Source organism: Cardiocondyla obscurior, linkage group LG03 (genome assembly GCF_019399895.1).
Source record: "Cardiocondyla obscurior isolate alpha-2009 linkage group LG03, Cobs3.1, whole genome shotgun sequence".
Taxonomy (NCBI): domain Eukaryota; kingdom Metazoa; phylum Arthropoda; class Insecta; order Hymenoptera; family Formicidae; genus Cardiocondyla; species Cardiocondyla obscurior.
In genome coordinates this window covers 4,528,461-4,542,357 of record NC_091866.1, presented here as the reverse complement: position 1 = coordinate 4,542,357, position 13,897 = coordinate 4,528,461, and the positions used below count along the sequence as shown (strand labels likewise).

The following is a 13,897-nucleotide window of genomic DNA, read 5'->3' as shown; positions in this document are numbered from 1 at the left end:
TATTCTGTCATTGAGATAAGCGAAGACCCAATATTTACACGTTTTATCCACTCGATAACTCGATAAAATTTTAAACGTTTAATGCGCAAAATTTACTGAATAAATTAAAAAAAAAATTTTTTTAATATTTGTTAGCACGAGACGATTTGTTATTCGTAAGTTAAATCCATTACAAACCGGAGTAAATAAGAAATCCCTAGAATTTAAATCTTACTTGCACACTGTGAAAATAATACTCCATCTCGTACGAGGCTCGTGTTGGGTAGGTTAGATTATGTTGTTATGCGATACTCGTATTCCTCGTATTCGTAATTCGTATCTCGTAGTATCTCGTACGTGACGATAGTATTCGAAACGTGAGCATTGAAAGTATTACTCGAATCTCGATCGACAGCAACAAGCTAATAATAATTTATGTAAGTATAAATGATTTATGATATATTGGCTGGCTCTCGATCTAAAACGTAACTATGGAGATAAATGAACGAGAGAGCGATCCTGCAACTTTCTGTCCTGAAGATGTTTCTAAGGACAATGTTAGTGCAAGGAATGATGAAACGATTCCGGAATTGCAATCGGGTGACGAACAGAGCGTTAAGAAGTCAGAAACTGAGAGTATGTCTGATAATAACGTAGAGAACACCTGTACAGATCCAGGATTTAAAAAGCCACTTTTACTGATTGGCCCTAAGCGAGGTAAGATTGGAAAAGTTCGAACTATAAATAATGTAGCACTCCCACCGTCTGAATTGTCCGCGAATAAGGAGGTTATTGAATCTACTCATTTATCAAATGATGCTAAAGATAAGAGCGACAAGTCTATTTCGGAGATTTCTACGGATGAAAGTGTCTCATCTGACACGAGGAACGTTCACGTACCATATTTGGAGCCAAAATGGGGTGGAAAACCAACTGAAAAATACAAGCTAGAGGTTCTAAAGTCGGGAGTAATTGTGGAAAAAATCGACCTAACAGAAAGAAGTTTCCACGTGATAGGGAGATTGCCTATCTGCAATCTATCCCTTGCCCATCCAACTATTTCCAGGCACCATGCAATTATTCAATATAGAGCAATAGGAGATGAAAAGAACTCTGCAGGTTTTTATTTGTACGATTTAGAGAGCACACATGGCACATTCTGGAATGGACATCGCATAAAATCGCGGACTTACGTTCGGCTGCATGGTGGTCATATGATAAAGTTCGGTTGTAGTCAAAGAAAATATATTCTGCAAGCTCCACCCGATGATCAGGAAGAGGAATCCGAATTGTCGGTTACTCAACTTAAAGTTAGTGTAAATTGTAATAAAATTTTTAATAATTTACGATTTATATTTTTGTAAAAGGTAAGATTTTTGTAACAATTATTTACAGGAAAAACGATTAGAAGAATTACGGGAACGAAATATTAAACAACAAGAGCAAGAAGAAGCAGAGGAGAAAGCTAGACAAGCAGCAGAAGACGAAGGTATTGATTGGGGAATGGGAGAAGATGCCGACGAAGAAACAGATTTGACAGAAAATCCCTACGCTTCTATGGTGGATGAAGAATTATATTTAGACGATCCTAAGAAGACATTAAGAGGCTGGTTCGAAAGAGAAGGATTTGATTTGCAATATCAAGTAGAAGAAAAAGGGATTGGTCAATTTTTGTGTTGGATAAGGTAAATATAATTTTATAAAATATATATATATTTTTTTTTGTATTGCACTGCTTTAAGATTGCATTTGCATTTGTCATACTTTTTAAAATATTACTTAAAAAATAAATATAATTTTAGTTTGCCTAAAGAATGTTTCGGCGGTCGATCCATGAAGGCAGAAGCACTTGTAAAAGGAAAGAAAAAAGAATCCGTTGTTCAGTGCGCTTTAGAAGCCTGCAGAATTTTGGATAGACACGGGTTATTAAGACAAGCTAATCACGGTACTGTATAATATAATAATTTTTGACGAATTTTCGTAAATTTTACTTCTAACTTTTGGCAATTATTTATTACAGAGAGTCGAAGAAAGAAAGCAAGAAATTGGGAGGAGGATGATTATTATGATTCGGACGAAGATAACTTTTTGGATAGAACGGGAACGGTAGAGAAAAAACGCGAACAGAGAATGAAACTTGCTGGAAAATTTGAGGAAAAAATCGAGACGTATAGTTCACTGGTAATGCCATTTTGCTTATTTATATTGTATATATTTATCTAATATTACAAATCTAATTTTAACGTAATATTTTAATATGATTTTAGACCGAAAAACACAATGAAATAACAAACCAAATTTCACGTTTAAACGCTCGTTTAAAAGAAGCACAAGAAAACGATGCTAAAGCGAGAGAGTCTAGCGAGGATTCGCTGGATGCCTTTATGTCGAATTTAAATACATCTACTTTAAGTAAAGGCGACATAATAAAAATGAAAGTCGAGCTGCAGAACTTACGGAAAGAAGAAACAAAACTTATTAAATTAATAAATCTTACAAGACCAGCCAATTTACCACCTCTCGTTAGTCAGGTGCCAGAGGATAAGGACGATGTGCAGCAAAAATCTAAGCTTTCTACGAAGAAAATTTCCCAGCTTGAAAAAAGAAGAAAACTTTTTGTGGCAAACGTAAGTAATTAATCTTTTACTATCAGCCATTAATTATATATTTTTTTTTTTAATAGGAAAAATCTAATTTAATAAAATATCTTTTTCAGAATAAAGATAATTCATCAATTTTACATAGTAATATTGAAAACGAAGAAGAAGAAGAAGACGACGACGATGATGACGAAAAAGAAAAAGATCAAGAAGAAAATAAAGATACTTGTAATGAGAAAAATGATGAAGAAAATGCGAACGTACATACGTCCGAATATAAAAAGTCTATACCACATAAAAATGAAACGGAATCGAACAATAGTACGAAAATCAAGGATAAGTCGCGTGTTACGAAAATCGATAATCAGGAAACGAAGAAACAAGACGTTACTGTTCCACATGACAGAAAACGGAAAAAGGATAATAAATCAGAAAAATTGAAAAATGTAAAAAAACAGTACGATCAAGATGTCCATTCGGAGGATTATTCTACTTGGGTGCCGCCGCAGAATCAATCTGGAGACGGGAGGACAAATCTTAACGATAAATATGGATATTAAATTAGTTTTAGATTTCTCTCTAAGAATGTAAATACTTTCTGATCAAGAATCCATTAAATTTTACATAGTATTATCAAAAAGACTGTTTATTTTTTTGCACCTGAAATACATATTACGAATCTGATTCAGTGAAAAACGTATACGTTTCGAGAGAAACGTATAATCTGACTAGGGATTTTTCATTGCGATCATTCGTAACTTGTTACTTTACTATAGTTTACGACCGGCCAGCAGAAGCTGAAAGGTATTACTATTACTCCAGATTGCTTCAAATATAAATAGCTAATTAAAACTAATCGCATAAAAATTTTGCGGTTAATATTTTGTGATAAATAAAAAGAAAAAGGAGGAGAGATGTTACACGATTTGCCACAAACGCCTTTTAAATATAAATCTGTGATACACGATGAATTGATAGCAGACTTGAGCAAAGTGATAATTAATGGTGAATATTTACAACAATCTGAAATTGAGGTAAGAATTTTTGTAAATTTGCTGCTCATTCATACGACATACAACATTAAGGGCCAATTGCTCCAACTTAATTCTTGCTCCAATTTTTTTATTTTTTTCTAATTAAATAAAGCTCCAATTTTTAAATTTGTTTTTTAATTAAATAAAGGCACATAATATTATTATCAGTTAGGTAAAGTTACTTAGAAATTGAAACAATCTACCCTTAGGGTCGATTGTTTCACAAAAAAAAAACAATTGTAGGAAAAAATCAAGGATCTTTGCAAATGGATGTGCACAACGCCCGAGAAGAGCATTTACAGATTAGATCGTTTTACAGACGACTACACAAATGATCTAGACAATTTGTACGAAGCACTGAGGCAGGTATGTTTAAAGAATAAAGACAATATATTTTTTTTTCTCGCTGGTAATTACTCACCGTGATGTATGCGTTACGTGTTAGGATGACAAACCAAATCCATCTATTCACTTTTTACCTGATCTACCAAAAGGAATAATTGCAGTCAACAATTGGGATTCAGATGTATCTCTCGATTTGAAGAGATATCCAAATGAAATTATTGTCGACGCTGCATGTGGGGCAGCTGTACTAAGAGGATCTCATGTTTATGCTCCTGGTGTTATTGGAATGCCAAATGGTAAGATCTTTGTAAGGTGTCGTACACCCTGTATATAATTATCCACAAGTAATTTTATATTTGCAATTAAATTTGTCATACTTGTTAATGCAGGTTTAACTGTTAATACTAAAGTTAGTGTATTTGCTGATATTACTGGCCAATGCAAAAAAGGTTTGATTAAATCGTATGCAAATAGCAATAAAGTGTATCTGGGCAATGGCAGTCTTCAACAAACGAGGAAACAATTATTCTGCAAAGCCGCGACAAGTCCACGGTATGGAACAATTTCTAATATTAAAGTTTTAAGAGATATTTATTTATTTATGAACTATATCTCTTACAAGCAAAATTATTTTTTAGTGGCGTTGCGATAATTATGACTGACGTTATTTCACGAATTCCGCAATTAAATGTAAATAACGAATCTTTGAGACCACATGCCTTACTGCAAAACTTACCGTCGATTGTGTGCAGCCTAGTTTTAAATCCTCAACCAGGCGAAACAATTCTAGACATGTGTGCTGCTCCTGGTAACAAAACTACACATATTTCGCTACTTATGAAAGGACAGGTAAACGTTTCTTTTTTGTGATTTTAAATTTAAATAAATTCGCATTTTATTTTCTTTAGATAAAGAAAGAAAAAGAAAAAAGTTAACACCTACGATATAATTTTCAGGGTACAATAATAGCTTTAGAGAAAAATCCAGGTAAAGTTGTGCGGTTTAAAGAAAAGTGTAACGACAAAAATATAAAAATATTTTGTTACGATGCCACAAAAGCTGTGATCGAAGAAAAGCATAGTTCTATTTGTATTGACGGACCACCGTTTGAAGAAAATTATTTCGATCGTATTCTCTTGGATACTCCATGCAGTGCATTAGGTCAAAGGCCACAATTGTATAATACAATCACGTCGGTACAACTTCACTCTTACATTCCTTTGCAGCGAAGTCTTTTTTCTACCGTAAGTAGAAATTACTTTTCATACACAACTTTTATATATGAAGTGTATAATACATATACGAATCAAGCTTTAACAGAACGAATATTATTATATAGGCTATTCGACTGTTGAAACCAAAAGGAACGTTGGTTTATAGTACATGTACTGTTACAATAGCAGAAAACGAAGGAATTATCGCCTGGGCATTGAAGAAATTTCCGGAGCTGAAATTAGAATCTGTTAAAGATCAAATAAAAACGGACAAATATGGGACCAGAGGATATGCTATAGATGGTTTAACAGACGAGAATGCGAAAAAAGTGTGTAGATTTGGTCCTGAAAGTGATTCCGTTGGATTTTTTATCGCGTGCTTGACAAAATGTTCCTGAAATGAGATTCATGTGAATATTGTATTGTACCACCGTTATACTTTGTTACTTTAATAGGTTTTTTTTTTTATTTAATTTAAATTTATAATACTTATTCTTCCTAATATATATTATATATATTTTTTTTTTAATTTTGAGCGAATAATGGATTCTTTAAAATATCTGATACGAAAATTTGTTATGACAGTTGTAGATATTTTTGATAACTGGATTTGCAGGAATTGCTAATAGAATTCACGTAAGAGAATCAAAATTATTTATTTCACAATATATGTCATATAAATAGTACGTTGGGGTTAAATTTTTCATCGATTATTTCATGCATTACAGCGTCATAATACCATTATTTGTACATCTTATGATTATTTGCAACTAATTTTTTTTTTTAACTAGGAACAGGTTTAATAATACAACGGAAAATGATACTTGGTTCAACAACATTGTATTTTAAATTTTATACGTTCAGAAATTATAAGTGTTTTTTTTTAAGAGTGCACTTATTTATTCAATAAATAAGCACACATAGTCCAATGTGATAGTAAAATTGGTTAAGTTGGCATTAATTTATACATTTTTATAATTACGTATATTTATTATTACTGTCACATGCAAATTGATGAACAAAAATAAACCCATAGAATAACCGCGTTCAGTAGAAGTTGCTTTATAGCTTTTACTGTTGTAAAAATTATGAATCCCATTAACATGTTTTTAGATTAACCCAAAATTAAAAGTGTACTACATCAATTAAATTTACGATTTATAAATTAGCTGTAACGTAACACTTCTGTTAAACGTAACCATTGTCGATTAATTCAATTCTCTTTCTCTCTCCTCCCTTGCTCTTTCGTTTTTTTTTTTTTCTTTCAATAAGATGCTACTCCGAAAGAATTTATTGCGCTCAAGAATATTAATTTTCTGTAGTCGCATTAATTTTTTATCAATTAAAGTGTTTATATTATGTTTTTAAACGGACTAGTCTGTGTATCAGTATATTAATGAATCCAATCAAATTCGTTATAAAATATACGTTACGATTGTATAACGATTATACATAATTATTAGACAGCGTAATTCATAAAAGAACTTTATTTCATCCATACATGTAACTTTAAGATAAAAAAAAAAAGAAAAAAAAGATGTCAATATTACAGCATTACCTTTTATACGTTTTATACCTTAATTAGGTAGATTCAATTTATAAATGTCGGACATAACGATTTACGGTGGTAATCATCACCTTGGACTTTGTGTGTGTGTGTCCCATGGAATAAGATTTTCTTTTTTACCGAAGCTTATTATTGATCGGAAAATATAAAACCCCATATTATACTTTACTATCCTACAAATACAATGTTTATTTCGTCACATGTACCGTATTATCACTGCGTTAAAAGTTCTATTTTATTTTTATTTCGCGTAATCCTGTGCTATCCAATATTGTAAAAGATTTTTTTTTTTTTTTTTTCCAACATAAGAACGAAGATGCTGCAAATTGGTTTTACACCGAGACATTTATACATACATAATGTGTGTGTACGGGCAGCACATACGTACACGTGCACGCACATAATATACATATAAACACACATGTATACGTAAATGTGTATAAATACATTTTCATTTACGTTTAATCTAAAGTTTAGATTTCTCTTGGTTAGGTTGGTGTGCTAATTTTATTTTTTTTTTTTTTACAGTATACTTGCACGCGCACACACTCTCTCTTTTTCTCTTTCTCTCTACACTCGTCCATCTTGCAATATCTACTCTAATTACTGAATATTAAGATGTCATCGACATGCAATTGTACGAGGTAAACGTTTATATATACATATACATATATATGTATATATATATGTATATATATATATATGTACATATATATATATCTATATACCCACCATTTACGGTTACGCTTTAACCGTACAATATGCGTGTAACGTGCAACTCGATGCATTTCCAAGGTATTTCATTAACATATGCGTAAGACATCTGTTTTCACTTATCGAGTTCCAGAGCAGCGTATTGTTCCTCATCCACTTCAGTCATCATTAAATTACCGTCCGGTAACAAAAGTACCACTCTTCTTGTTCCTCCTGAAACGAAGCAGAAAAAATCATTTCGTGTCTTTTATACATAAAATCGTATTTTAATCATTTCATTCAAGAAAGATTACGTTAGATATACATGTACTACCGTACATAGAACGAGTATAAGTACGTGCTAAAATTTTGTAATAAATTCCTAGACAAAATGTAAAGATAATTGTTTATATTAACATTTATTCATTAAGCGAAAATGCTTTGTTCCTGAAATTAATTTCATTGAATTTTGAATCGGCTTTGGACTTGTAAATGTCAGATTATTTTATTCTACGATATTGCATTCTTCATACGCTTTGATTTTGTAGTATTTTACAGCTTATCTTGTCTGTCGTTTGTATTTCACGCCGAGTATTGGAAAAAATAATTAAAAAATCTTTAAGTTGTATTACTGAAAGAAGTAGAAAGAATTTTAGGTTACTGAAAGAAATTAAAACAGAGTATTGGATTACCTGGAGTGGGTTCCTCAGCTTGTACCACTTGAGCTATAACTTGCGCTTGTCCGTCGTTGTCTTCTTGAGTCCCAGTCACATCGGTCGCGTTTGCGTTATCCATTATAGACATGACCATAGAATTTTCAGTCGGTTCTGCTCCATCTTCTTTCACGTAAAACTGAGGCGCGAGATTAACTTGATCGGGAATCAGCTGCGCTACGGCCTCGGCAACCGCGTGATCCAACGTCAGGACCGAGCCGTCATCTCCTTGCGGCTCGGTGGTAACGTAGACGCACTGCTGTTCGCCATCGGCACCTTGTGTCACGAGGAGGGTCTGTCCGTCTTCCGCCTGGCCAGCTACTTGATAAACCACGCCGTGCTCGGCTATAGTAACCAAATTAGATGCGTCGTCTATCGTTTTTTTCTCCTCAGACAATTTTTCTTCATTCTTGTCTGTCGACGACATAGTAACGGATGTAGAAGTCACCGAACCTGTCGACAAACCCGTAGCAATGATGGGCGTCTCGGTAGGAGTGACTGTTTCAGAAGGTGCTGTGGACACGGGAGTAGCGGCAGTTGTGGAAGTGCTGTCGTCTAGACAAGGTAAATCCGGCGCAGGTATCGTCACGTTTGACAGATTAATTTGTGTCGTTTCACTGGCTTGTACAATAGTACCGGTCGTTCCACCAGGACTCATTTCGACCCTCATGATGCCGCCGCTTTCGGTTAGCGAGTCAAGAGAGGGTAAAACCAACTCCGCAGCAGTAGCGGTACTAGTTGTCGTTGTAGCGGTGTTAATGCTGGCAGTAGCAGCTTCAGTGACTGCGACGGCGACAGTCGCGAGGCTGGCAATGGTGGTGGTGGCGGTGCTGGTAACAGCACTCGTATTAACGTTGTTAGCGACAACAGTTGTAGGCTCAGCTGCTACGACTGTTTCGGACGTAGTTGTTCTCGCTACAGTCGAGTTTGCCGTTGCTTCGACGGATTCGGATTCGTTCGGCTGCTCGATTGGTTCGCCGTCCGGACCGATTATACGTCCCGTAAGAGGACACAACGTGAACGGACGTGGTGGACTGTCCGGTTCTGGAGCCATAACGACGTCCGGGTCAGGAGGAGGGGGAAGATCAGACTCGCCTTCGCTACTGCTTTCTTCTGAGCCAACTTCGTGAAATTCCATGTGAAGTCCGTCACCTTCCGCTAATTTGCTTTCTTTCAAAGGTCTCGATCCTACCTGAGATGTCACCGAAGACGCTTCGGTACTTACTTTTGTCTTGGTTCGTCCCGCAACGGTACGAGCACTTGCCAAAAGCCCACGGCTACCTGGCTTAACTATACCTGCTGCCTCTTGAGCCTTTCTTTTTGCCATTAATAATTTTTGTTGTGAAGTTAATAAAGATTGAGGCTTACTCACTGTTGTTTTTGGAGACGATTTTGCTTGTTGCTGTTGCGACTGCTGCTGTTGTACTGGACTGGTGCCAGTTTTAATCGTTTGCTTGGATTGCGGAGAGGTCGCGAGCACTGTGAACCTCGGTCGAATTTGTGTGACTGTTCCGGTAGCGACCGGCGAAACCGCTTGCTGCGCACTTACAACCGTTGTCGTACGCTTTTGCAACACCGGGCGAGGCGTTATTTGAGTCTGAATCTGTTTCGGAGTTGGTGCTCGAACTGGCGAACGAATAGTACCCAAAACGCTCGTTGCTGCTGTTGGGCGCAACGCTGGTCTAGGTAGCAAAGGACGGCCGTCTACCGTCCGTTGAGGTGTAACAGGCGCAGGTCTTATGCCTGTAGTTATTCTTGGTTGCAGAGTTATTGGTGCCGGTACCGCGGTGACAACGTGTATCTGTTGCAATTGCGACGGATCTGGCTTCGGTTGTATTTTTATAGGCTCATTCTTTTGCGCGCTACCTATTTTCGGTGTGACGGCTTTAGAAGTGACCACCTTCATCTGCGTTACAACTTGGTTGCCGTCTATCTTCGAAACAACTTTCACAGGAGTCATCGAATTAGACTGCGACGTCGCGATTACCTGTTTTCTCACTACATTCGTATTATCTCGATTTTGAACCATAACAACGTTCTGCGTCGTTGGAGATCCTTTAACCGCCAGTTTTCCACTGGGGGATGAATTTAACTTGATGATACCATCTTTTCGCGACATAACGTACAGACCAGAAGCCAAGTTTGGCATTTGCTTGGGGTCTACTTTAACAACTCCCTTAGCGCTGGCTACTAAAACAGGCGCTGTGCTAGATTTCGTGCCGTCTGGAGATTGTAGTCCTAATGACGTTGCCAAATCAGTAGACGAAATCGAGGATTTGCTGGATTCGGCAGATTGCGCGTTAGCGCGATTGAACGCACGTTGAATGACGTCGCTACGGCCTATTAATCTTTCGTCTTCAGATTCTCCAGTCCATTCGTCGTCACTGCCCGTGTCACCTTTCATTCTTTTTGCGGCATTAGTTACTCCTTCCTCTGAATCACTTTCCGAATCGTCAATTCTTCTCTTACCTAAAACTGCATGAACAATACCACATGTAAACTAATTAGTTGAAAGAGTGCATTGTAGTTGCAGTAATATTAAATATATTAATTTATTGCAATATGCCTTAATGTATACGAATTACTCAAACAGATAAATACATACGTTCGTTATCTTCATCTTTCATTGAGCCACACCACTGCTTCACTTGATCCATCGCTTTTGATTTGCTAGATCGCATCGGACGTCTACGTGTATGCAACAATAAAATAAAATTTAATTGCGTAAATACAATAAAATAAAATTATATTGTCATATTTCTTAAATATTTTTAAAAGAAAAGTTTGCTTACCCCGCTTGAGCGGCTGTGCTAGGTCCAGGCTTACTAACTTCAGTTTTTATTATTGATTTTTGCACAGGCAAACTCGCACGTCCGACTACTCTCGTGTTGGCTTGTTGTTGTGCTGCTTTAAGCTCTTTTTGCTTAGCAAGATTCCGTTGAAACTCTTCCAATGCACTTTTGCAAGTTGCTACAGCCTCTGCAGACTCCCATGTGTTGCTCTCACTAAATAAATATTAAATGTTAAAAAATATGTTACTAGTTTTTTTAGAAAAAAGAGGGAAGGGGGAGACAGATAGATGTGTAATTATTGGAACATATACTAACGTTGAATAGCCTTCCCATTTAATTAAATATTCTGAACATCTTTTTTTCGGATTAAAGCGCTTGGCTAAAATTTTATCAACAATATACTCTTCACTGCTCAACTCAGTGTCTTCTTCTGTAGCTGTCTTGCCAGATTTATGCTGCAGAAATATTAAAATCAGTGTAAAAAATTACACTAAAAAAAGTTTAATTAAAGGTGCAAAAAATATCAAATAATGTCAAATACCTTCGGCTTGACTGATGGTTTCAATCTTGACTTTTCTTTTTTCTCGACTTCGATTTGCATAGGTTCACTCTTTTGCACTTTTGTTTCTGCCGATTTTATAGCATCTTTCTTAGCTTCGCCCATTTCCTCTGGCTGCCCGTTTCTGACAACTTTACGAACTATTATCGGTTTGCCACCTGTGAAGCAGTAACAATATAAATAATGTTATATTTTAATAAAACAATATTTTCTATTTTTTATACAGAATTTTAATTTTTGAAGAGACAATTACCTTCGACATTAACATTTGACTGAATTTGTATTGGAGTATCCTGCATCTTTGCACTACTAATTTTTGTAAAAGTTTGTATAGTTTTTCCTGCTGTGATCCATGAGTCCCTTACGTGTGTATCCATTTTGCACCATTTTTGATATAACTTCCAAGCACTAGATGTATCTTTGTCTGAAGCTTCTGGTTGAGCTTGAGTATCTTTCCACAATAAAAATGCCCATACTTGTGCTTTTTGTCCATTCTACAAATATAAAGCAAAGGCTCACAATGATTTCTTACAAAATAATACAATCCCGTCTTAGTGGTCATGCGCGAAAAATTATAATATACATACATCATTGGTTTCACGAAAATGTGATGCTTTGGAACAAGCACCTTCTTTTGTACGATGTTCTTGAAACTCCTCAATGAAATGAAAGACAGAATGGCACTGTCCACATACCAATACATCTAACCGTCCTATTTCTTCTTGCGCAGCTAATAAAAGAAATAAATGAAAACAATTAGATAAAATGAGAAAAACAGACACACACATGCATAAAAAAAGTGTACATTTACTTATAAATAACTATATTACATAAGCTACTTTTTGTAAAAATTTTGCGTCAACTTTTTAATTGTAATTAAAATTAAGTTAATTATTTTTCGAGCAAGACAATAATATATATATAAATGAGTAGACACAATCACTACCTTTGATGACAGTGGGTTTATTACTGATGGCTGAAGGGCCATCGTCTCCCTCCATTCTGTATGCGTTCGTCACGCAATTTCTTTTCTGAAAATTAAATAACAGTTTTATTAATTAGTAGAAATCGCAAGAAATCATAAGAAACTTATCAGGACATAACGCGAGAAAAAGAGAAAGAAAGAGAGAGAAGAGGAGGACGAGGAGGAGGAGGAGGAGGAGAACAAAAAAAAGTTAGGGAAGACAAGCTTCTCTCACGCGGAATAATCGGTTAGAAGAGAAGACCATGTTTCGCGCAACAAAAAATAAAAAAAAAAATAAAAGCAACAGAGTCCATGCCGGTGATCGCAATCGAATATATTTTTGTTACAGTCCTCGTTTTTTCCTTCTTCTTTTGAAAGAAATAACTGTGTTCCATTCGATATTATACCGATTTGTAACGCACGCGACGGTCTCACAATCTCTCTTTCTCCCTCGTTCACGCACGCGCGCGAACATCGTGCCGTGCACGGCTGTACGTATAAAATTTATCCATACTAGCTGGATTACGATTTAAGAGCTATTACCTCGCGATATCGAAGCTACGTGCCGTCCCCGCCAAGTAACAGAGCGTCGAAAAAAGAAATCGGGCGGGCAAGACCGATGCGAGAATTGTAAACGAGACCAGACACTCGGACGTGAATTGTGCGAAACGAACGAGAGGACACTCGCATTCCCGCCACGACTCGCCGGAATCGCCACGCGCGCGATAGCCCTACCTTGTGCCGTAGACGATCTAGAGAAAAAGTATCTCGAACGAATTTCGAGACCGGAGACCGGCGTGCCGGTACTATCGCCGGCCGCACATGGGCGCCGTACTTCTTATCGTCGTCATCGACGTTGTCGACGTTGTCGTCCCTGACGTCGTAATTATTCTAACCGCGTCTCGGCACCCGTGACCGTCGGCGCGGTCGTCGCGAACGCGACCGGTACCGCCGTCGCGGTGGTGTCGTGGTCAACGCCGAACTCTCGGGCTGCACGACGTTTTCTCTGCCTCTTGCGGGCAAGCCGATGCTCGTCAAAGATGGCTCTCGTCGCCGTTACTTTCCTAAGAGCTACTCACTTCCTGTCTTTACGTGAACGCTTTCTGAACACACCGTGGCAAGGCGCGGGCGCGATTAACGTTACACTCGCGAGGGTGGACTGACGACGCTTACTTACAGTGAAGGAAACCGGCAAGTGGCTCGATTCTCCTCAGCTTGGAAAATTGCTGGTCGTCGCACGAGACAGAACGAAAACAGCGACCGTGAGCGACCGCGTCGGCCGACAGTGGCGCCATGGCGGCCGCCCGTCGTCCTGGCCGACTGCAGCCTTCTCCTTCCCCTCGTCTCTTCGCGAATCCAGCCTATCGCGATCGTGTAACAGCGTGCATTTACCCAGCATGCTCTAAGTTCCGATTTGCCTATCCTACACCCTCTCGC

The 13,897-nt window shown here is 37.2% G+C and overlaps 3 protein-coding genes across 6 annotated transcripts; 2 read left to right on the top strand and 1 right to left on the bottom strand.

The window, feature by feature from the left end:
• Positions 1–268: 268 nt before the first annotated feature.
• LOC139101226 (kanadaptin) lies at positions 269–3,219 on the top strand. The gene is made up of 6 exons (XM_070654235.1): positions 269–1,289; positions 1,375–1,664; positions 1,782–1,924; positions 2,000–2,160; positions 2,247–2,606; positions 2,696–3,219. The coding sequence occupies exons 1-6, from the start codon at positions 471–473 to the stop codon at positions 3,137–3,139; spliced, it is 2,217 nt and encodes a 738-aa protein (XP_070510336.1). The 5' UTR covers positions 269–470; the 3' UTR covers positions 3,140–3,219.
• Positions 3,220–3,319: 100 nt separating this feature from the next.
• Positions 3,320–7,042, top strand: LOC139101231 (tRNA (cytosine(72)-C(5))-methyltransferase NSUN6-like). 2 transcript variants are annotated; one of them, XM_070654242.1, is made up of 7 exons: positions 3,320–3,613; positions 3,857–3,979; positions 4,059–4,254; positions 4,348–4,510; positions 4,597–4,807; positions 4,915–5,202; positions 5,298–7,042. In XM_070654242.1, the coding sequence occupies exons 1-7, from the start codon at positions 3,494–3,496 to the stop codon at positions 5,568–5,570; spliced, it is 1,374 nt and encodes a 457-aa protein (XP_070510343.1). In that variant the 5' UTR covers positions 3,320–3,493; the 3' UTR covers positions 5,571–7,042. The 2 variants fall into 2 exon arrangements, with proteins under 2 accessions (XP_070510343.1, XP_070510344.1); XM_070654243.1 differs by having other exon boundaries at positions 3,492–3,613; positions 3,823–3,979.
• Positions 6,416–13,795, bottom strand: Chro (chromodomain-containing protein chromator). Of its 3 annotated transcripts, none has more exons than XM_070654226.1 (10): positions 13,638–13,795; positions 12,443–12,527; positions 12,084–12,226; positions 11,750–11,990; positions 11,479–11,654; positions 11,253–11,392; positions 10,938–11,150; positions 10,751–10,833; positions 8,125–10,620; positions 6,416–7,666 (listed from the first exon to the last, which is right to left on the bottom strand). In XM_070654226.1, exons 2-10 carry the CDS (start codon positions 12,495–12,497, stop codon positions 7,569–7,571), a joined length of 3,645 nt encoding a protein of 1,214 aa, XP_070510327.1. In that variant the 5' UTR covers positions 12,498–12,527; positions 13,638–13,795; the 3' UTR covers positions 6,416–7,568. The 3 variants fall into 3 exon arrangements, with proteins under 3 accessions (XP_070510327.1, XP_070510329.1, XP_070510328.1); XM_070654228.1 differs by lacking the exon at positions 13,638–13,795 and adding an exon at positions 13,196–13,339; XM_070654227.1 differs by lacking the exon at positions 13,638–13,795 and adding an exon at positions 13,004–13,154.
• Between the last annotated feature and the right edge of the window lie 102 nt (positions 13,796–13,897).